The 22,601-nt window shown below is 39.9% G+C and overlaps 1 protein-coding gene across 1 annotated transcript; it reads right to left on the bottom strand.

Moving 5' to 3' along the window:
- Positions 1 to 35: 35 nt before the first annotated feature.
- On the bottom strand, positions 36 to 19,846 carry LOC121546585 (neuronal pentraxin-1-like). The gene is made up of 8 exons (XM_045209331.1): positions 19,705 to 19,846; positions 17,717 to 17,812; positions 13,127 to 13,193; positions 12,175 to 12,332; positions 8,370 to 8,496; positions 7,397 to 7,480; positions 1,336 to 1,541; positions 36 to 662 (listed from the first exon to the last, which is right to left on the bottom strand). The coding sequence occupies exons 1-8, from the start codon at positions 19,828 to 19,830 to the stop codon at positions 252 to 254; spliced, it is 1,275 nt and encodes a 424-aa protein (XP_045065266.1). The 5' UTR covers positions 19,831 to 19,846; the 3' UTR covers positions 36 to 251.
- Between the last annotated feature and the right edge of the window lie 2,755 nt (positions 19,847 to 22,601).

Raw genomic sequence — 22,601 nt, 5'->3', positions numbered from 1 at the left:
CCCACACGGACATTCAGAGATCTTCCGTGATTCCCTTCCCTTATACAATAAACATTGTCATACTGAACCTGATAGCCTTGTCTCAAATAGATGAGTTACTCTTCATACTCAATAGTCAGCAGCAGTAAAGGATAGATTTGATATATTGACTGGAGATTATTTATATTTTATTTCCGTTACAACGTGTTTTGCTATGTTGTGCCCTACTGAACACCACCCAGGCCCCCCTGTGCTGCAGCTGTCTGCTCCCCTCAGTGACACCTGTAGTCTGTCTCCAGCTGCACCCCTCCATAGAGACTCAGATGAGTGACCCCCCAGCTGAACACGCTCCCCTTCGGAGAGGTGGTGTCACAGGACATCTGTTCCTGGATCTCAGCCGAGCTCAAAACATAGTCCCACACGTTGACATCCGTCATCTGACCCACGAAGGCGCCCGTGTCAGAGATCCCCAGGAAGCCGTCCTGTTCCTTGCCCAGGATGAAGACCCCTGCTGGGCTGATCGTGTAGCCCCCCCGGAGGTACTGCTCCTCCCCCACCAGCCCGTTGATCCACAGCTCAGCCCCCCCGGAGTGGGACGACCAGGTGACACAGTAGTTGGCCCAGTCATGGGAGTGGAAGTTGTGGGGCAGGTTGACAAACTCGTTGCCGATCCACAGACCCACCTGGATGGATCACATGACAAATATAAATAAGACTTTATGACTTTTCCATCCTCCCTCATCCCTCCTCCCTCCTCCCTCATCCTTCCATCCCTCCTCCCTCCTCCCTCCTCCCTCCTCCCTCCTCCCACCTCCTTCCATCCCTCATCCCTCATCCCTCCTCCCTCCTCCCTCCTCCTTCCATCCCTCCTCCCTCCTCCCTCCTCCTTCCATCCCTCCTCCCTCCTCCCTCCTCCCTCCTCCCTCCTCCCTCCTCCCTCCTCCCTCCTCCTTCTATCCCTGCTCCCTCCTCCCTCCTCCCTCCTCCTTCCATCCCTCCTCCCTCCTCCCTCCTCCTTCCATCCCTCCTCCCTCCTCCCTCATCCTTCCTCCTTCCTCCTTCCTCCCTCCTCCCTCCTCCCTCATCCCTCATCCTTCCTCCCTCCTCCCTCTTCCCTCCTCCTTCCTCCCTCCTCCCTCTTCCCTCCTCCCTCCTCCCTCCTCCTTCACCCCTCCTCCCTCCTCCCTCCTCCCTCATCCCTCCTCCCTCCTCCTTCCTCCCTCCTCCCTCCTCCCTCCTCCCTCCTCCCTCTCCTCCCTCCTCCCTCCTCCCTCCTCCCTCCTCCCTCCTCCCTCCTCTCTCCTCCCTCCTCCCTCCTCCCTCATCCTTCCTCCCTCATCCCTCCTCCCCACCCACCTCATATCCCATGGTGATCATCAGTTCGTTGTCGTTGCCCTGGCTGGAGTATGACAGGACAGTGTGTACCCCTCCAGAGCGCGTCCTCAGGTGCATGCAGGCGGTGAAGGAGTGCAGGTCCATGGGGTGAGTTAGGTGGGCCAGGGCATAACTCTCTGAGTTCCTCTCTGGGAAGTGGAGCACCAGGGGAGACATCGCTCTGGGCTCTATAGGGGGACAGGAGGGATAGGGTTAACATCCGACACAGAAGACAGAATGCTACACAACTAATAAACAATCATTCTCTAAATATAAGTAATCTAAATAGAAATAATAAAATAACAACTTAATGTAAAGTGTTACCCTATACATTACACAGACCTGTGTAGTAATGTTCGAACTGCTACTGTAACTACTATTGTAACTGCTATTGTAACTACTATTGTAACTATTATTGTAACTATTATTGTAACTGCTATTGTAACTGCTATTGTAACTATTATTGTAACTACTATTGTAACTACTATTGTAACTATTATTGTAACTATTATTGTAACTGCTATTGTAACTGCTATTGTAACTACTATTGTAACTACTATTGTAACTCCTATTGTAAGTACTATTGTAACTACTATTGTAACTGCTATTGTAACTACTATTGTAACTACTATTGTAACTACTATTGTAACTGCTACTGTAACTACTATTGTAACTGCTATTGTAACTGCTATTGTAACTACTATTGTAACTACTATTGTAACTATTATTGTAACTACTATTGTAACTGCTATTGTAACTACTATTGTAACTACTATTGTAACTCCTATTGTAAGTACTATTGTAACTGCTATTGTAACTACTATTGTAACTACTATTGTAACTCCTATTGTAACTACTATTGTAACTGCTATTGTAACTGCTATTGTAACTACTATTGTAACTGCTATTGTAACTATTATTGTAACTACTATTGTAACTACTATTGTAACTATTATTGTAACTACTATTGTAACTACTATTGTAACTACTATTGTAAGTACTATTGTAACTACTAGTGTAACTGCTATTGTAACTGCTATTGTAACTACTATTGTAACTGCTATTGTAACTACTATTGTAACTACTATTGTAACTACTATTGTAACTACTATTGTAACTGCTATTGTAACTATTATTGTAACTACTATTGTAACTATTATTGTAACTGCTATTGTAACTATTATTGTAACTATTATTGTAACTACTATTGTAACTATTATTGTAACTGCTATTGTAACTATTATTGTAACTACTATTGTAACTACTATTGTAACTGCTATTGTAACTATTATTGTAACTACTATTGTAACTATTATTGTAACTGCTATTGTAACTACTATTGTAACTACTATTGTAACTACTATTGTAACTGCTATTGTAACTACTATTGTAACTACTATTGTAACTGCTATTGTAACTGCTATTGTAACTATTATTGTAACTACTATTGTAACTACTATTGTAACTATTATTGTAACTGCTATTGTAACTATTATTGTAACTACTATTGTAACTACTATTGTAACTGCTATTGTAACTATTATTGTAACTATTATTGTAACTACTATTGTAACTGCTATTGTAACTATTATTGTAACTACTATTGTAACTGCTATTGTAACTGCTATTGTAACTATTATTGTAACTACTATTGTAACTATTATTGTAACTACTATTGTAACTACTATTGTAAGTACTATTGTAACTATTATTGTAACTATTATTGTAACTACTATTGTAACTACTATTGTAACTACTATTGTAACTGCTACTGTAACTACTATTGTAACTACTATTGTAACTATTATTGTAACTGCTATTGTAACTGCTATTGTAACTACTATTGTAACTACTATTGTAACTGCTATTGTAACTACTATTGTAACTACTATTGTAACTACTATTGTAACTGCTACTGTAACTACTATTGTAACTATTATTGTAACTACTATTGTAACTGCTATTGTAACTGCTATTGTAACTATTATTGTAACTACTATTGTAACTATTATTGTAACTACTATTGTAACTATTATTGTAACTGCTATTGTAACTATTATTGTAACTACTATTGTAACTACTATTGTAACTGCTATTGTAACTATTATTGTAACTACTATTGTAACTATTATTGTGACTGCTATTGTAACTACTATTGTAACTACTATTGTAACTGCTATTGTAACTACTATTGTAACTACTATTGTAACTGCTATTGTAACTGCTATTGTAACTATTATTGTAACTACTATTGTAACTACTATTGTAACTATTATTGTAACTATTATTGTAACTACTATTGTAACTACTATTGTAACTGCTATTGTAACTATTATTGTAACTATTATTGTAACTACTATTGTAACTGCTATTGTAACTACTATTGTAACTGCTATTGTAACTGCTATTGTAACTATTATTGTAACTACTATTGTAACTATTATTGTAACTACTATTGTAACTACTATTGTAAGTACTATTGTAACTATTATTGTAACTATTATTGTAACTACTATTGTAACTACTATTGTAACTACTATTGTAACTACTATTGTAACTGCTACTGTAACTACTATTGTAACTACTATTGCAACTATTATTGTAACTACTATTGTAACTACTATTGTAACTATTATTGTAACTACTATTGTAACTATTATTGTAACTGCTATTGTAACTATTATTGTAACTACTATTGTAACTACTATTGTAACTGCTATTGTAACTATTATTGTAACTGCTATTGTAACTATTATTGTAACTGCTATTGTAACTACTATTGTAACTACTATTGTAACTGCTATTGTAACTACTATTGTAACTACTATTGTAACTGCTATTGTAACTGCTATTGTAACTATTATTGTAACTACTATTGTAACTACTATTGTAACTATTATTGTAACTACTATTGTAACTACTATTGTAAATGCTATTGTAACTATTATTGTAACTACTATTGTAACTGCTATTGTAACTGCTATTGTAACTATTATTGTAACTACTATTGTAACTATTATTGTAACTACTATTGTAACTACTATTGTAAGTACTATTGTAACTATTATTGTAACTACTATTGTAACTACTATTGTAACTACTATTGTAACTGCTATTGTAACTATTATTGTAACTACTATTGTAACTGCTATTGTAACTGCTATTGTAACTATTATTGTAACTACTATTGTAACTATTATTGTAACTACTATTGTAACTACTATTGTAAGTACTATTGTAACTATTATTGTAACTATTATTGTAACTACTATTGTAACTACTATTGTAACTACTATTGTAACTACTATTGTAACTACTATTGTAACTACTATTGTAACTACTATTGTAACTGCTACTGTAACTACTATTGTAACTACTATTGTAACTATTATTGTAACTGCTATTGTAACTATTATTGTAACTACTATTGTAACTATTATTGTAACTGCTATTGTAACTACTATTGTAACTACTATTGTAACTACTATTGTAACTATTATTGTAACTATTATTGTAACTGCTATTGTAAACTATTATTGTAACTATTATTGTAACTACTATTGTAACTATTATTGTAACTGCTATTGTAACTATTATTGTAACTACTATTGTAACTACTATTGTAACTGCTATTGTAACTATTATTGTAACTACTATTGTAACTACTATTGTAACTATTATTGTAACTACTATTGTAACTATTATTGTAACTGCTATTGTAACTATTATTGTAACTATTATTGTAACTACTATTGTAACTATTATTGTAACTGCTATTGTAACTATTATTGTAACTACTATTGTAACTACTATTGTAACTGCTATTGTAACTATTATTGTAACTACTATTGTAACTATTATTGTAACTGCTATTGTAACTACTATTGTAACTACTATTGTAACTACTATTGTAACTACTATTGTAACTGCTACTGTAACTACTATTGTAACTACTATTGTAACTATTATTGTAACTGCTATTGTAACTACTATTGTAACTACTATTGTACCTGCTATTGTTACTACTATTGTAACTATTATTGTAACTGCTATTGAAACTGCTATTGTAACTGCTATTGTAACTATTATTGTAACTACTATTGTAACTATTATTGTAACTACTATTGTAACTACTATTGTAAGTACTATTGTAACTATTATTGTAACTATTATTGTAACTACTATTGTAACTACTATTGTAACTACTATTGTAACTGCTACTGTAACTACTATTGTAACTACTATTGTAACTATTATTGTAACTGCTATTGTAACTATTATTGTAACTACTATTGTAACTATTATTGTAACTGCTATTGTAAACTATTATTGTAACTATTATTGTAACTACTATTGTAACTATTATTGTAACTGCTATTGTAACTATTATTGTAACTACTATTGTAACTACTATTGTAACTGCTATTGTAACTATTATTGTAACTACTATTGTAACTATTATTGTAACTGCTATTGTAACTACTATTGTAACTACTATTGTAACTACTATTGTAACTACTATTGTAACTATTATTGTAACTATTATTGTAACTGCTATTGTAAACTATTATTGTAACTATTATTGTAACTACTATTGTAACTATTATTGTAACTGCTATTGTAACTATTATTGTAACTACTATTGTAACTACTATTGTAACTGCTATTGTAACTATTATTGTAACTACTATTGTAACTACTATTGTAACTATTATTGTAACTACTATTGTAACTATTATTGTAACTGCTATTGTAACTATTATTGTAACTATTATTGTAACTACTATTGTAACTATTATTGTAACTGCTATTGTAACTATTATTGTAACTACTATTGTAACTACTATTGTAACTGCTATTGTAACTATTATTGTAACTACTATTGTAACTATTATTGTAACTGCTATTGTAACTACTATTGTAACTACTATTGTAACTACTATTGTAACTACTATTGTAACTGCTACTGTAACTACTATTGTAACTACTATTGTAACTATTATTGTAACTGCTATTGTAACTACTATTGTAACTACTATTGTAACTGCTATTGTAACTACTATTGTAACTACTATTGTAACTACTATTGTAACTGCTACTGTAACTACTATTGTAACTATTATTGTAACTACTATTGTAACTGCTATTGTAACTGCTATTGTAACTATTATTGTAACTACTATTGTAACTCTTATTGTAACTACTATTGTAACTGCTATTGTAACTGCTATTGTAACTATTATTGTAACTGCTATTGTAACTGCTATTGTAACTGCTATTGTAACTACTATTGTAACTATTATTGTAACTACTATTGTAACTATTATTGTAACTACTATTGTAACTGCTATTGTAACTGCTATTGTAACTATTATTGTAACTACTATTGTAACTATTATTGTAACTACTATTGTAACTACTATTGTAACTATTATTGTAACTACTATTGTAACTACTATTGTAACTACTATTGTAACTACTATTGTAACTACTATTGTAACTACTATTGTAACTGCTATTGTAACTACTATTGTAACTGCTACTGTAACTATTATTGTAACTGCTATTGTAACTGCTATTGTAACTATTATTGTAACTACTATTGTAACTATTATTGTAACTACTATTGTAACTACTATTGTAAGTACTATTGTAACTATTATTGTAACTATTATTGTAACTATTATTGTAACTACTATTGTAACTACTATTGTAACTACTATTGTAACTATTATTGTAACTACTATTGCAAGTACTATTGTAACTACTATTGTAACTACTATTGTAACTATTATTGTAACTACTATTGTAACTACTATTGTAACTACTACTGTAACTACATTGTAATAACACAGTGTTGTTATTACACATAATATATAGGAGCAACTCGTAGCGGATGGGGTTCTCCCTACCTAACTACTCACCATGTTTGGAAGGCCTTACGTCCCCAATTCCACCTTCTTTAACAAAAACAGTTCCAAGAGTCAGTTCACTTAAACCTTCAACTCATGACTTTTAAAGGTAAAAAGAGAAAAACTCTTACTTGAATGTATGTGTTTTCCAAGAGAAGTAATCAGACCCTCAATCTTCAAAAGCTTTGATTCTATTTCATCTTGGCGACAGAACACTGAGTGGAGAGAGAGAGAGAGAGAGAGAGAGAGAGAGAGAGAGAGAGAGAGAGAGAGAGAGAGAGAGAGAGAGAGAGAGAGAGAGAGAGAGAGAGAAAGAAAGTGAAGATGGTCTGAGAAAGTCCCTGATTCCTCTCTGATGGGTTCCATATTGAGCATCATCTAAATCAGTTCTTAGAAATCCACTTTAATTAAATACAATGGTTGAGCATCAGTATGAGATATATCTACAACCATTGGCTTTAATGCACAGAGCTATCTAGCTCTCAGCATTCCTGCTTAAGAGTAGAATGTATCCATTCCTTTCCCTAGCACACGCAGCAGGTCCTGTATACGTAGATGTGGCATTTAAGAGACCAATATGCTGTTTACCTCGCTTTCAAAGCACGGCGCACGAACACGGAGCAACTGAAGATACAGTCGTTGGTCAAAAGTTTTGAGAACGACACAAGTATTGGTCTTCACAAAGTTTGCTGCTTCAGTGTTTTTAGATATTTTTTGTCAGATGTTACTATGGTATACCGAAGTATAATTACAAGCATTCCATAAGTGTCAAAGGATTTTATTGACAATTACATTAAGTTTATCCAAAGAGTCAACATTTGCAGTGTTGACCCTTCTTTTTCAAGACCTCTGCAATCCGCCCTGGCGTGCTGTCAATTAACTTCTGGGCCACATCCTGACTGATGGCAGCCCATTCTTGCATAATCAATGCTTGGAGTTTGTACATACTGCCTTTTCAAATGGAGGCTACAGCATTATTAGGACAACCAGTTGATCCATTTCCTATCATATACAGCAGGACCTGTATCTACATAGATATATGATCATATTTGCTCTGTTTTAGTTCATCTATTGAATCCCTAAGAGCAGGTTCTGTATACATACTGCCTTTCCCCAGGCCAGGCAAGAAGGAGGACTCGACCACGCGGTCGTTGAGAGGTTGGGCCATGCGGTAATCATTCCACAGGGTCATATTGTCCATGTCCATCAGAGTGCTTTCCAACTTCCTGATCTGGACAGGGGGGAGAGGAGAGCAGAGCAGAGGAGAAGGAGTGGAAGAGGAGACGAGAATGAATCAATGAATCAAATCAAATCAAATCAAATCAAATCAAATTTTATTGGTCACATGCGCCGAATACAACAGGTGCAGACATTACAGTGAAATGCTTACTTACAGCCCTTAACCAACAGTGCATTTATTTTAAACAAAAAAGTAAGAATAAAACAACAACAAAAAAGTGTTGAGAAAAAAAGAGCAGAAGTAAAATAAAGTGACAGTAGGGAGGCTATATATACAATAAAATAAAGTGACAGTAGGGAGGCTATATATACAGGGGGTACCGTTGCATAGTCAATGTGCGGGGGGCACCGGCTAGTTGAGGTAGTTGAGGTAATATGTACATGTGGGTAGAGTTAAAGTGACTATGCATAAATACTTAACAGAGTAGCAGCAGCGTAAAAAGGATGGGGTGGGGGGGCAGTGCAAATAGTCCGGGTAGCCATGATTAGCTGTTCAGGAGTCTTATGGCTTGGGGGTAGAAGCTGTTGAGAAGTCTTTTGGACCTAGACTTGGCACTCCGGTACCGCTTGCCGTGCGGTAGCAGAGAGAACAGTCTATGACTAGGGTGACTGGAGTCTTTGACAATTTTGAGGGCCTTCCTCTGACACCGCCTGGTATAGAGGTCCTGGATGGCAGGGAGCTTTGCCCCAGTGATGTACTGGGCCGTACGCACTACCCTCTGTAGTGCCTTGCGGTCAGAGGCCAAGCAGTTGCCATACCAGGCGGTGATGCAACCAGTCAGGATGCTCTCGATGGTGCAGCTGTAGAATTTTTTTGAGGATCTGAGGACCCATGCCAAATCTTTTTAGTCTCCTGAGGGGGAATAGGCTTTGTCGTGCCCTCTTCACGACTGTCTTGGTGTGTTTGGACCATGATAGTTTGTTGGTGATGTGGACACCAAGGAACTTGAAGCTCTCAACCTGTTCCACTACAGCCCCGTCGATGAGAATGGGGGCGTGCTCAGTCCTCTTTTTTTTCCTGTAGTCCACAATCATCTCCTTTGTCTTGGTCACGTTGAGGGAGAGGTTGTTGTCCTGGCACCACACGGCCAGATCTCTGACCTCCTCCCTATAGGCTGTCTCATCGTTGTCGGTGATCAGGCCTACCACTGTTGTGTCGTCGGCAAACTTAATGATGGTGTTGGAGTCGTGCCTGGCCATGCAGTCATGGGTGAACAGAGAGTACAGGAGGGGACTGAGCACGCACCCCTGAGGGGGCCCCCGTGTTGAGGATCAGTGTGGCAGAAGTGTTGTTACCTACCCTTACCACCTGGGGGCGGCCCGTCAGGAAGTCCAGGATCCAGTTGCAGAGGGAGGTGTTTAGTCCCAGGATCCTTAGCTTAGTGATGAGCTTAGAGGGCACTATGGTGTTGAATGCTGAGCTGTAGTCAATGAATAGCATTCTCACGTAGGTGTTCCTCTTGTCCAGGTGGGAAAGGGCAGTGTGGAGTGCGATAGAGATTGCATCATCTGTGGATCTGTTGGGGCGGTATGCAAATTGGAGTGGGTCTAGGGTTTCTGGGATTATGCTGTTGATGTGAGCCATGACCAGTCTTTCAAAGCACTTCATGGCTACAGACGTCAGTGCTACGGGTCGGTAGTCATTTAGGCAGGTTATCTTAGAGTTCTTGGGCACGGGGACTATGGTGGTCTGCTTGAAACATGTTGGTATTACAGACTCAGTCAGGGACATGTTGAAAATGTCAGTGAAGACACTTGCCAGTTGGTCAGCACATGCTCGGAGTACACGTCCTGGTAATCCGTCTGGCCCTGCGGCCTTGTGAATGTTGACCTGCTTAAAAGTCTTACTCACATCGGCTACGGAGAGCGTGATCACATAGTCGTCCGGAACAGCTGGTGCTCTCATGCATGCTTCAGTGTTGCTTGCCTCGAAGCGAGCATAGAAGTGGTTTAGCTCGTCTGGTAGGCTTGTGTCACTGGGCAGCTCGCGGCTGTGCTTCCCCTTTGTAGTCTGTAATAGTTTTCAAGCCCTGCCACATCCGACGAGCGTCAGAGCCAGTGTAGTATGATTCAATCTTAGACCTGTATTGACTCTTTGCCTGTTTGATGGTTCGTCGGAGGTCATAGCGGGATTTCTTATAAGCGTCCGGGTTAGAGTCCCGTTCCTTGAAAGCGGCAGCTCTACCCTTTAGCTCAGTGCGGATGTTTCCTGTAATCCATGGCTTCTGGTTGGGGTATGTACGTACGGTCACTGTGGGGGACGACATCATCGATGCACTTATTGATGAAGCCAGTGACTGATGTGGTGTACTCCTCAATGCTGTCTGAAGAATCCCGGAACATGTTCCAGTCTGTGCTAGCAAAACAGTCCTGTAGCTTAGCATCTGCGTCATCTGACCACTTTTTTATTAGCCGAATCACTGGTGCTTCCTGCTTCAGTTTTTGCTTATAAGCAGGAATCAGGAGGATAGAGTTATGGTCAGATTTGCCAAATGGAGGGCGAGGGAGAGCTTTGTATGCGTCTCTGTGTGTGGAGTAAAGGTGGTCTAGAGTTTTTTCCCCTCTGGTTGCACATTTAACATGCTGGTAGAAATGAGGTAGAACGGATTTAAGTTTCCCTGCATTAAAGTCCCCGGCTACTAGGAGCGCTGCATCTGGATGAGCGTTTTCCTGTTGATTAATGGCCTTGTACAACTCATTCAGTGCAATCTTAATGCCAGCATTGGTTTGTGGTGGTAAATAGACAGCTATGAAAAATATAGATGAAAACTCTCTTGGTAAATAGTGTGGTCTACAGCTTATCATAAGATACTCTACCTCAGGCGAGCAAAACCTTGAGACTTCCTTAGTATTTGATTTTGTGCACCAGCTGTTGTTTACAAATATACACAGACCGCCGCCCCTCGTCTTACCGGAGTCTGCCGTTCTGTCCTGCCGATGTAGCTTATAGCCTGCTAGCTGAATGTTGTCATTGTTGTCGTTCAGCCACGACTCCGTGAAACATAAGATATTACAGTTTTTAATGTCCCGTTGGTAGGATAACCGTAATCTTAAATCGTCCATTTTATTCTCAAAAGCTTGAACGTTGGCTAATAGGATTGATGGGAGAGGCAGTTTACTCGTTCGCCGTCGGATCCTTACAAGGCACCCGGATCTGCGTCCACGATATCTCCGTCTCTTCCTCACGCGAATGACGGGGATCTGGGCCTTGTCGGGAGTCTGTAGAATATCCTTCGCGAACGCCTCGTTGAAGAAAAAGTCTTCGTCCAATACCAGGTGAGTAATCGCTGTCCTGATATCTAGAAGCTCTCTTTGGTTATAAGAGACGATGGCAGAAACATTATGTACAAAATAAATTACAAATAACGCGGAAAAACACACATAATAGTACAATTGGTTAGAGGGCTGTAAAACGGCAGCCATCTTCTTCCGGCGCTGTCTTCCGCTGTCTTCAATCAATCGAATGAATGAATGGATGAATAAATGGATGAATTAATGATTTAATCTTTCACAGGGCTGTTTATATGCTTTTCATGGAGGCTTGCTGCAGAGTGTAAGAGTTCACTTCACAGTTTTGGAGAATTGAAAAGTTAATTTCACACATCAGCAGGTTTGTGAGAGAGAGAGAGCAGGGTTACCTGGTTGTGAGAGAGGGTGATGGGTATAGTACCTGGTTGTGAGAGAGAGTGATGGGCGTGTCGAACACGGTCCACAGGATGCTCTCGTAACATGGAGGGGTGGTGAGAGAGCCCTGGTATCTGAAGAAATGGTTCAGGTTCTCGGGCAGCATGGAACGCACGTTGAGGGTAGATATGTTCATGGACTGGCCTGTACAACAACCCAACAGGTGAAGAGAGAAAATGAGCTGTGAATACTGTTATCAATGTAGATAGATTCAGTAATACTGTTAATAATGTAGATAGATTCAGTAATACTGTTATTAATGTAGATAGATTCAGTAATACTGTTAATAATGTAGATAGATTCAGTAATACTGTTATCAATGTAGATAGATTCAGTAATACTGTTAATAATGTAGATAGATTCAGTAATACTGTTATTAATGTAGATAGATTCAGTAATACTGTTATTAATAGTAGATAGATTCAGTAATACTGTTATTAATGTAGATAGATTCAGTAATACTGTTATTAATGTAGATAGATTCAGTAATACTGTTATTAATGTAGATAGATTCAGTAATACTGTGTTTAATATAGATATATATTTTGATTCAGTAATACTGTTATCAATGTGAGATAGTTTCATTAATACTGTTATTAATGTAGATAGATTCAGTAATACTGTTATTAATGTAGATAAATCAGATCACATTTTATTTGCCACATGCACCGGAAATACAACAGGTGTAGACCTTACAGTGAAATGCTTACTTACAAGCCCTTAACCAACAATGCAGTTTATAAGAAATTTTTTAAAAAGTGTTAAGTAAATAATAGATCAGTGAGATTCAGTAATACTGTTAATAATGTAGATAGATTCAGTAATAATGTTATTAACATAGATAGATTCAGTAATACTGTTATTAATGTAGATAGATTCAGTAATACTGTTATTAATGTAGATAGATTCAGTAATATTCTAAAGAAAACCCAAATCACCTGCGTACTTGACTTTTTCCAGGTTGTTGATGAAATCGCTGTAGTAGGTGTTCTCAAAATGTCCGTCCTATAACGGAAAAAACACAAACACACAAACAGGTATGTGATGGATTCTGCATTCCTAGGATACATCATGGTCTCCTTGCCAAAATGAGGCAAAACAACCACACATTGGCTAAAAAAGCAGAAACAGGCCTGACTGGAATTAGTTAGGTTGTCGATGAAATCGCCAAAATTTGTTGGCAGAACAGAACTAGAAAACAACCACATATTGGCTAAAGCAGAGGAAGGATGGCTACATGACTACAGGAGAGATAAACAGACTGGCTACATGACTACAGGAGAGATAAACAGACTGGCTACATGGCTACAGGAGAGATAAACAGACTGGCAACATGGCCACAGGAGAGATAAACAGACTGGCAACATGGCCACAGGAGAGATAAACAGACTGGCTAAATGACTACAGGAGAGATAAACAGACTGGCTACATGGCTACAGGAGAGATAAACAGACTGGCTACATGGCTACAGGAGAGATAAACAGACTGGCAACATGGCTACAGGAGAGATAAACAGACTGGCTACTTGACTACAGGAGAGATAAACAGACTGGCTACATGGCTACAGGAGAGATAAACAGACTGGCTACATGGCTACAGGAGAGATAAACAGACTGGCTACATGGCCACAGGAGAGATAAACAGACTGGCAACATGACTACAGGGGAGATAAACAGACTGGCTATATGACTACAGGAGAGATAAACAGACTGGCTACATGACTACAGGAGAGATAAACAGACTGGCTACATGACTACAGGAGAGATAAACAGACTGGCAACATGGCCACAGGAGAGATAAACAGACTGGCAACATGGCCACAGGAGAGATAAACAGACTGGCTAAATGACTACAGGAGAGATAAACAGACTGGCTACATGGCTACAGGAGAGATAAACAGACTGGCTACATGGCTACAGGAGAGATAAACAGACTGGCAACATGACTACAGGAGAGATAAACAGACTGGCAACATGGCCACAGGAGAGATAAACAGACTGGCAACATGGCTACAGGAGAGATAAACAGACTGGCTACATGACTACAGGAGAGATAAACAGACTGGCTACATGACTACAGGAGAGATAAACAGACTGGCAACATGGCTACAGGAGAGATAAACAGACTGGCTACATGACTACAGGAGAGATAAACAGACTGGCTACATGACTACAGGAGAGATAAACAGACTGGCAACATGGCCACAGGAGAGATAAACAGACTGGCAACATGGCCACAGGAGAGATAAACAGACTGGCTAAATGACTACAGGAGAGATAAACAGACTGGCTACATGGCTACAGGAGAGATAAACAGACTGGCTACATGGCTACAGGAGAGATAAACAGACTGGCAACATGACTACAGGAGAGATAAACAGACTGGCAACATGGCCACAGGAGAGATAAACAGACTGGCAACATGGCTACAGGAGAGATAAACAGACTGGCTACATGACTACAGGAGAGATAAACAGACTGGCTACATGACTACAGGAGAGATAAACAGACTGGCAACATGGCTACAGGAGAGATAAACAGACTGGCTACATGGCTACAGGAGAGATAAACAGACTGTCAACATGGCCACAGGAAAGATAAACAGACTGGCAACATGGCCACAGGAGAGATAAACAGACTGGCAACATGACTACAGGAGAGATAAACAGACTGTCAACATGGCCACAGGAGAGATAAACAGACTGGCAACATGGCCACAGGAAAGATAAACAGACTGGCAACATGGCCACAGGAGAGATAAACAGACTGGCTACATGGCCACAGGAGAGATACACATACTGTCAACATGGCTACAGGAGAGATAAACAGACTGGCAACATGACTACAGGAGAGATAAACAGACTGGCAACATGGCTACATGAGAGATAAACAGACTGGCAACATGGCTACATGAGAGATAAACAGACTGGCTACATGACTACAGGAGAGATAAACAGACGGGCTACATGACTACAGGAGAGATAAACAGACTGGCTACATGGCTACAGGAGAGATAAACAGACGGGCTACATGACTACAGGAGAGATAAACAGACTGGCAACATGGCCACAGGAGAGATAAACAGACTGGCAACATGGCTACAGGAGAGATAAACAGACTGGCAACATGACTACAGGAGAGATAAACAGACTGGCAACATGGCCACAGGAGAGATAAACAGACTGGCAACATGGCCACAGGAGAGATAAACAGACTGGCAACATGGCCACAGGAGAGATAAACAGACTGGCTACATGACTACAGGAGAGATAAACAGACTGGCTACATGACTACAGGAGAGATAAACAGACTGTCAACATGGCCACAGGAGAGATAAACAGACTGGCAACATGGCCACAGGAGAGATAAACAGACTGTCAACATGGCCACAGGAGAGATAAACAGACTGTCAACATGACTACAGGAGAGATAAACAGACTGTCAACATGACTACAGGAGAGATAAACAGACTGTCAACATGGCCACAGGAGAGATAAACAGACTGGCAACATGGCCACAGGAGAGATAAACAGACTGTCAACATGGCCACAGGAGAGATAAACAGACTGTCAACATGACTACAGGAGAGATAAACAGACTGTCAACATGACTACAGGAGAGATAAACAGACTGGCAACATGGCCACAGGAGAGATAAACAGACCATGAGACATCTCGAAAATTGGTCTTCTCATGTAATGTCTGTAGCATCCGAACGGTTTGAACTATTATGACCACGCTATGGAAAGGGGAGACCCTCACAAACATGATGGTGTTATCTGTTTTGCTCTACGACCCCCACAAGTGTCAAATGCCCACTGTGGTGCCACTGAACAGCAAAAAAAAATAGTAAATTAACTTTTATTTATTGTAATTTCAATTAATCTAGTTACGTGTTGAGCTGGATTACATAGCTGGATTACATAGCTACCTCAATCGTTATTTCAAATAAGTTTTTGGACTTCACAGCAATTGCTAGCTAGCCAGCTAGGACCCCCCACTATTCACAGCCCTGTGTGATGTTCAATGTAATTACATTGCTGGATGTATTTGTATTGTTTTAAAAATGTCAAAATCAAAGGAAATGTATGGTTAAAACATGTCTTTAATGTTTATTTGTTTTAACAGTTAGTGAAAATTCCCTAAACGTTAATACATTTGTGTTTACATCATTAAGCCTTTATGTCTGTGTTATGAATGACCAAAGGTGTCTCACTTCAAACTAAGTGTTACAGGACACGACACGAAGTGTCAATAAACAGGTTATTAACGTTCTGCTGATTTATGACGGTTCTCTCATGGTCCACAGGTTACTGTAGGGCGTGAGAGGTATTTAAATGGGTTGATGGACCTGCAAAGCTTGCGTTTTTGTATGTGTGTCAGAACCAAGATGATTTGGAGTAGACCAACCTGATTCTATGAGAGTGACCTTACTGTGACCTTACTGAATAAAGTATTTGTCATCAGGCTATGTTCTTTGCTAGCAAAAATATTCCCCTGGTCGTCATTCCCCCGGATGTAGCTCAGTTGGTAGAGCATGGCGTTTGCAACGCCAGGGTTGTGGGTTCGTTTCCCACGGGGGGGCCAGTATGAAAAAATAAATCATTAAAAAAATAATGTATGCACTCACTAACTGTAAGTCGCTCTGGATAAGAGCGTATGCTAAATGACTAAAATGTACATGTAGTTAACACAGCCACAAAGTCATTAATGTAATTATGGCTAAACCCCGCCCATTCTATTTGCACAATTTATCTTATTAAAATGTGATTTTAAACCAAACCCTAACCAATGAAGCCCAAGTTTGATGAGTTGGTCCACCAGACCTTCAGCGCATTTGGGTGGAAGTGTCTGGGAATGACATTAGGTTTGGTGTGACTAACATGATTTCACTATATTTTTTACATTTTTACATTTTAGTCATTTAGCAGACGCTCTTATCCAGAGCGACTTACAGTTAGTGAGTGCATACTTATTATTAATATTATTATTATTATTATTATTATTAATTTTTTCATACCCCCGTGGGAATCAAACCCTCAACCCTGGCGTTGCAAACGCCATGCTCTACCAAATGAGCCTGCTGGCCATTCCCTACCCTACCCTGGACGACGCTGGGCCAATTGTGCGCCGCCCCATGCATCTCCCGGTCGCGGCCGGCTACGACAGACAGCCTGGATTCGAACCAGGATCTCTAGTGGCACAGCTAGCACTGCGATGCAGTGCCTTAGACCACTGCGCCACAACATGTTATCCTTTATAAAGCACAGGTTTATATCATATTCGACAGTGGGTTATGACACATTTGACATTGGTGATTATGTCACACAGTTATGCCACATTTATGAACCCTTTATAAAGCATGACACACGGTTATAGATGCTTTGTAACACATGTATGTAGTGCTTATGAAGGCATTATGAAGGTATTATGAAGGCTTTGTGAAGCCTTTATAAAGCTGAATGCCATTTAAAGTGGGACCAAAATAATAATGATAAGTAACAGAAGAAGATGGAGAACCAGATCTCACCTCGTAGAAGAAGGCTAGAACTGCCAGTCCATCAGGCTTGTCGCTGGCCTCTTGAAAGCTCTTGTACTTATCAGAGTTATAATGAACAACGTGGAGCTGAAACACAGAGGACATTTACATTTTAGTAGACGCTCTTATCCAGAGCGACTTACAGTTAGTGAGTGCATACATTATTTTTTTATTTTTCATACTGGCCCCCCGTGGGAATCGAACCCACAACCCTGGCGCCATTGCCTCCCCTACCCTGGGCCAATTGCATGCTGCCCCATGTGTCTCCCGGTCGTGGCCAGCTACAACAGAGCTTGGATTCGAACCAGGATCTCTAGTGGCACAGCTAGCACTGCCATGCAGTGCCTTAGACCACAGCGCCACTCGGGAGGTTATTGTTCACAGGGACGAACTGGGACCAGAAATCTGCCCAGACATTTCTAACACACAGGCCCATTTTTTCCCTCGAGGCCCACATTATTAGCTAAATAATGATCATTTTGCACTAAAAAACCCAGTTTAGACAGGCCCAATAGGCTACAAATGGACCAGCTAATCTGGTGTTTGCCCAAACTGCCCTATGGCCAGTCCACCCCTCATTGTTTATCATAATTGTAAGCTGCAAGTTGCTCCAGTTGACAAACCTGTTGGAAGGGAAACCACCATATACAATATATATGCAGCAATAATTCAGTTTGTGAAAATCCGAGTGTACATCTGATTCAAACTGATCTATACTTTATCCATACAACAACTCAAGAAGATCCGCTTGTCATGGCTAGAGGGTGAGAAATCAGCCCAAGACCGTCACCGTTCGAAAACTTTAGTACAGTCCCTATATTCCTCCAGGAACCAAGAGGATAACTTAAATACAGTCCCTATTTTCCTCCAGGAACCAAGAGGATAACTTAAGTACTGGCCCTATGTTCCTCCAGGAACCAAGAGGATAACTTTAGTACTGGCCCTTTGTTCCTCCAGGAACCAAGAGGATAACTTTAGTACAGTCCCTATGTTCCTCCAGGAACCAAGAGGATAACTTTAGTACTGGCCCTATGTTCCTCCAGGAACCAAGAGGATAATTTAAATACAGTCCCTATTTTCCTCCAGGAACCAAGAGGATAACTTAAGTACAGGCCCTATGTTCCTCCAGGAACCAAGAGGATAACTTAAGTACTGGCCCTATGTTCCACCAAGAACATGAAAACCAAATAAATTGAATATATTTGCTATGCTGGACTTGTGACTGTTGTATGGATATAACGAATACAGTATTAAAATCCTTAAACAACTATGCCCAGATCAGTAGTACTGAGATACACTGTTGAGGTCGCGGTAGCCTGGTCCCAGATCAGTATTACTGAGATGCACTGTTGAGGTCGCGGTAGCCTGGTCCCAGATCAGTATTACTGAGATGCACTGTTGAGGTCGCGGTAGCCTGGTCCCAGATCAGTATTACTGAGATACACTGTTGAGGTCGCGGTAGCCTGGTCCCAGATCAGTATTACTGAGATGCACTGTTGAGGTCGCGGTAGCCTGGTCCCAGATCAGTATTACTGAGATGCACTGTTGAGGTCGCGGTAGCCTGGTCCCAGATCAGTATTACTGAGATGCACTGTTGAGGTCGCGGTAGCCTGGTCCCAGATCAGTATTACTGAGATGCACTGTTGAGGTCGCGGTAGCCTGGTCCCAGATCAGTATTACTGAGATACACTGTTGAGGTCGCGGTAGCCTGGTCCCAGATCAGTATTACTGAGATGCACTGTTGAGGTCGCGGTAGCCTGGTCCCAGATCTGTTTGTGCTATCAGGTCAACTCCTTGTGTCATGATGGCAATATTATTATTATTATTATTATATTATTATTATATTATTATGATGGCACAAAGGCTGCTGTTAAGGCCCACTATAGTGAAGCCCACCTTCTATTTGCTGTGCTGTTTTAAATCATTCAGAAACCTGAAGGTTTTATGGCGTAGCGTATGTGTAGCACTAGCCCCCCCACCTCTGCCATGTATCTGATGCCATCCAGGGTGTGTTCTGCCCCGCTCTCCTCCAGGTCCCAGCCGCCCCAGTGGAGGTGCATCTGGACGGCCGTGTAGCGCCCAGGGAGACCCTTGGTGATCACCATGCTGGGAGGGAGGACGATTTCAACTGCCCAACACACAAGAAGGCATTTTAATAATTATAACGTAAGTCATTTAGTGGACAGCTTTTATCCAAAAGCAAGTCGAGCGTGCATACATGCGGGTGGCCCCAGCGGGAATCAAACCCACATTTCTTGCTTTTGCAAGGACCCTGCTCTACCAACCGAACCACACAGGAAGACATTTTGAGTAGTCCCATTGAGATTATGCTAAAGGTAACAATCCTAACTAATTTAGATAAACTTTTTAAGATGTTACTGTTGCCAAAAATGTTTCAAAACGTATAGACTGTTCATTCAATATAATAAAACAGTATAGACTAAAATGTGATTAAAAATAAAGTTACACTGGGAATATGAAGTGGGAAAAAATTTTGTTTTTGTTTTGTTATTTCAGACATCACCCCACGCTACTTTTTACCTGAGTGTCCGTTGTTTTTCATGAGGAAGTTGCCCCTCTGAGCATCATATCCGGTGAGCTCGAGCTTCAGCATGCGGGGGTTGTGTCGCACGCTCTGCCTCTGGATGTCAATCGGGGACTGTCTCCGGCCGCCGCACGCAGGATACTGCTCTGCCCAGTGCACCTGGTCCAGGGCCCCTTCTGACGCAGGGAGAAACAGAACGCCGCAGGTGGATGATAAATGAAGATAATGAACAGTGCAACAACGTAAACTTGGCCCAACGTTTTCACTGGCTGCCCACGCCTCCGGCTATAGTCCAAGCAGACAGTTCGGGAAGAGGGGGACAAAAAGTACACTGACTGCTACTGCATAAAGTGCCTCTGTTCACCTTGTAGGCATGCCTTCACAGCACCTTGGTGTAATCACAAAACCTCTAAACACAAATGTCTGACTGGTGGTTTGTAAGAGAGGCAGTACAGTAAACTCTGCATCACAAACCAAATGACAGGCAGAAGAGCTCAGACATGACACAATATGATAATGACCTACTATTTTCCACAGCTATAATCACATACAGTGCCTGGTCATCATGTTTGGTTCTTGTTTGTCATCATGAGCACTGATTTAAACAGCAATAACACATTGCAAACTTCAGTTCTCAAACTCTTTCTCTTCATCATTTAAAGTAAAGTTAATCATCTTTAATAAATTAATAATTCATTGAAATTAAGAAAATTTGTTTTAATGAGTTTAAGACTTTGTGGTCTTTCTGGGATTTGGTGTCCAAAAAACAAAAACAAAAACTATAGATAACTAAAAGTCAAATGAATAAATACGTACCTGTATATGTCCAATGTATTCCATTTATCCCAGCAGAGGCAACGCTTACCAACATCAACTGAACAAAAACACTGAAGCACTCCATTTCAATGGAGATCCTCTTGACACACACACCCCTCTCTCTCTGTCACTAACTGCGACTGAGAGGAGGTATTGAAACTTCTGTGAAACCAACGCCCCGGGCCAACTGCTCCCCGCTGCTCAGTCACAGGCGGGGTTGGGTAGGTTACTTTCTAATTGTAATCCGTTACTAGTCACCTGTCCAAAACTGTAATCAGTAGCGTAACTTTTGGATTACCCAAACTAAGTAACGTAATCTGATTACTTTTGGAATACTTTCCCCTTAAGAGGCATTAGAAGAAGACAAAAAGGTTCCATCAAACGCATTTGGTGTGTCATCATAGTGGTCTCTGATTGGTGTGTCATCATAGTGGTCTCTGATTGGTGGTCATAATTTGGTGTGTCATCATAGTGGTCTCTGATTGGTGGTCATCATTTGGTGTGTCATCATAGTGGTCTCTGATTGGTGGTCATCATAGTGGTCTCTGATTGGTGGTCATCATTTGGTGTGTCATCATAGTGGTCTCTGATTGGTGGTCATCATTTGGTGTGTCATCATAGTGGTCTCTGATTGGTGGTCATCATTTTGTGTGTCATCATAGTGGTCTCTGATTGGTGGTCATCATTTGGTGTGTCATCATAGTGGTCTCTGACTGGTGGTCATCATAGTGGTCTCTGATTGGTGGTCATCATAGTGGTCTCTGATTGGTGGTCATCATAGTGGTCTCTGATTGGTGGTCAGACTCACTCAGGTGGAACAAACTTAAATTTGCGCCTTTGTTAAATTCTGAATTGAATGTCATTGAGGATTCTAGTTTTTGTAAACATCCATTCTGAAAAGTAATCCAAGAAGTAATCTAGTTTTTCAAAAGTATCTGTAATCTGATTACAGTTACAATTATTTTTTAAAATCAGATTACATGTAATCAGTTACTTCCCAACACAGTGTGATACACAGGAGGACCAACCTCTGGTTGACTATTGATAATTCAGCTTTTACACGAAATGGCAAAGGCACACTGCCCTAATTGTGGCTCATTGTATACAAATATTGGCATGTGCGTTTTGGTTGTGAGGTATGAGAGTTCTATGGACTGAAATGTCATGCTGAGTTCTATGGACTGAAATGTCATGCTGAGTTCTATGGACTGAAACGTCATGCTGAGTTCTATGGACTGAAACGTCATGCTGAGTTCTATGGACTGAAATGTCATGCTGAGTTCTATGGACTGAAACGTCATGCTCCCTCGCTCCTTGTCCAGTTGTTTATTCTTGTTGTACATTCTACTTGGTGTATATAATATTGTTAAGTTTAGCTTAAAGCTAGAATCCTTAATTGAAACAATAACAAAGTGAACTCCCCGCCCTTGTTTCGCTAAAAAGCTAAGGGACGGGGCTGGAGAAATGTAACCACTCTCAAACGCATAGACATAGCTATGGATACAAGGACTGACC

This window comes from Coregonus clupeaformis, chromosome 30 (assembly GCF_020615455.1).
Source record: "Coregonus clupeaformis isolate EN_2021a chromosome 30, ASM2061545v1, whole genome shotgun sequence".
NCBI lineage: Eukaryota > Metazoa > Chordata > Actinopteri > Salmoniformes > Salmonidae > Coregonus > Coregonus clupeaformis.
Note: the sequence above shows the minus strand (reverse complement) of the source record. Positions and strands in the feature narration are given on the sequence as shown.

Coding starts and splice junctions, on each gene's coding strand:
- LOC121546585 (XM_045209331.1), bottom strand. CDS start 19,830: ATGGTGATCACCAAGGGTCTCCCTGGGCGCTACACGGCCGTCCAGATG. Junction 17,813..19,704: donor GCATCAGATACATGGCAGAG/GTGGGGGGGCTA, acceptor TCTGTGTTTCAG/CTCCACGTTGTTCATTATAA. Junction 8,497..12,174: donor TCACTCTCTCTCACAACCAG/GTACTATACCCA, acceptor CCCCCTGTCCAG/ATCAGGAAGTTGGAAAGCAC.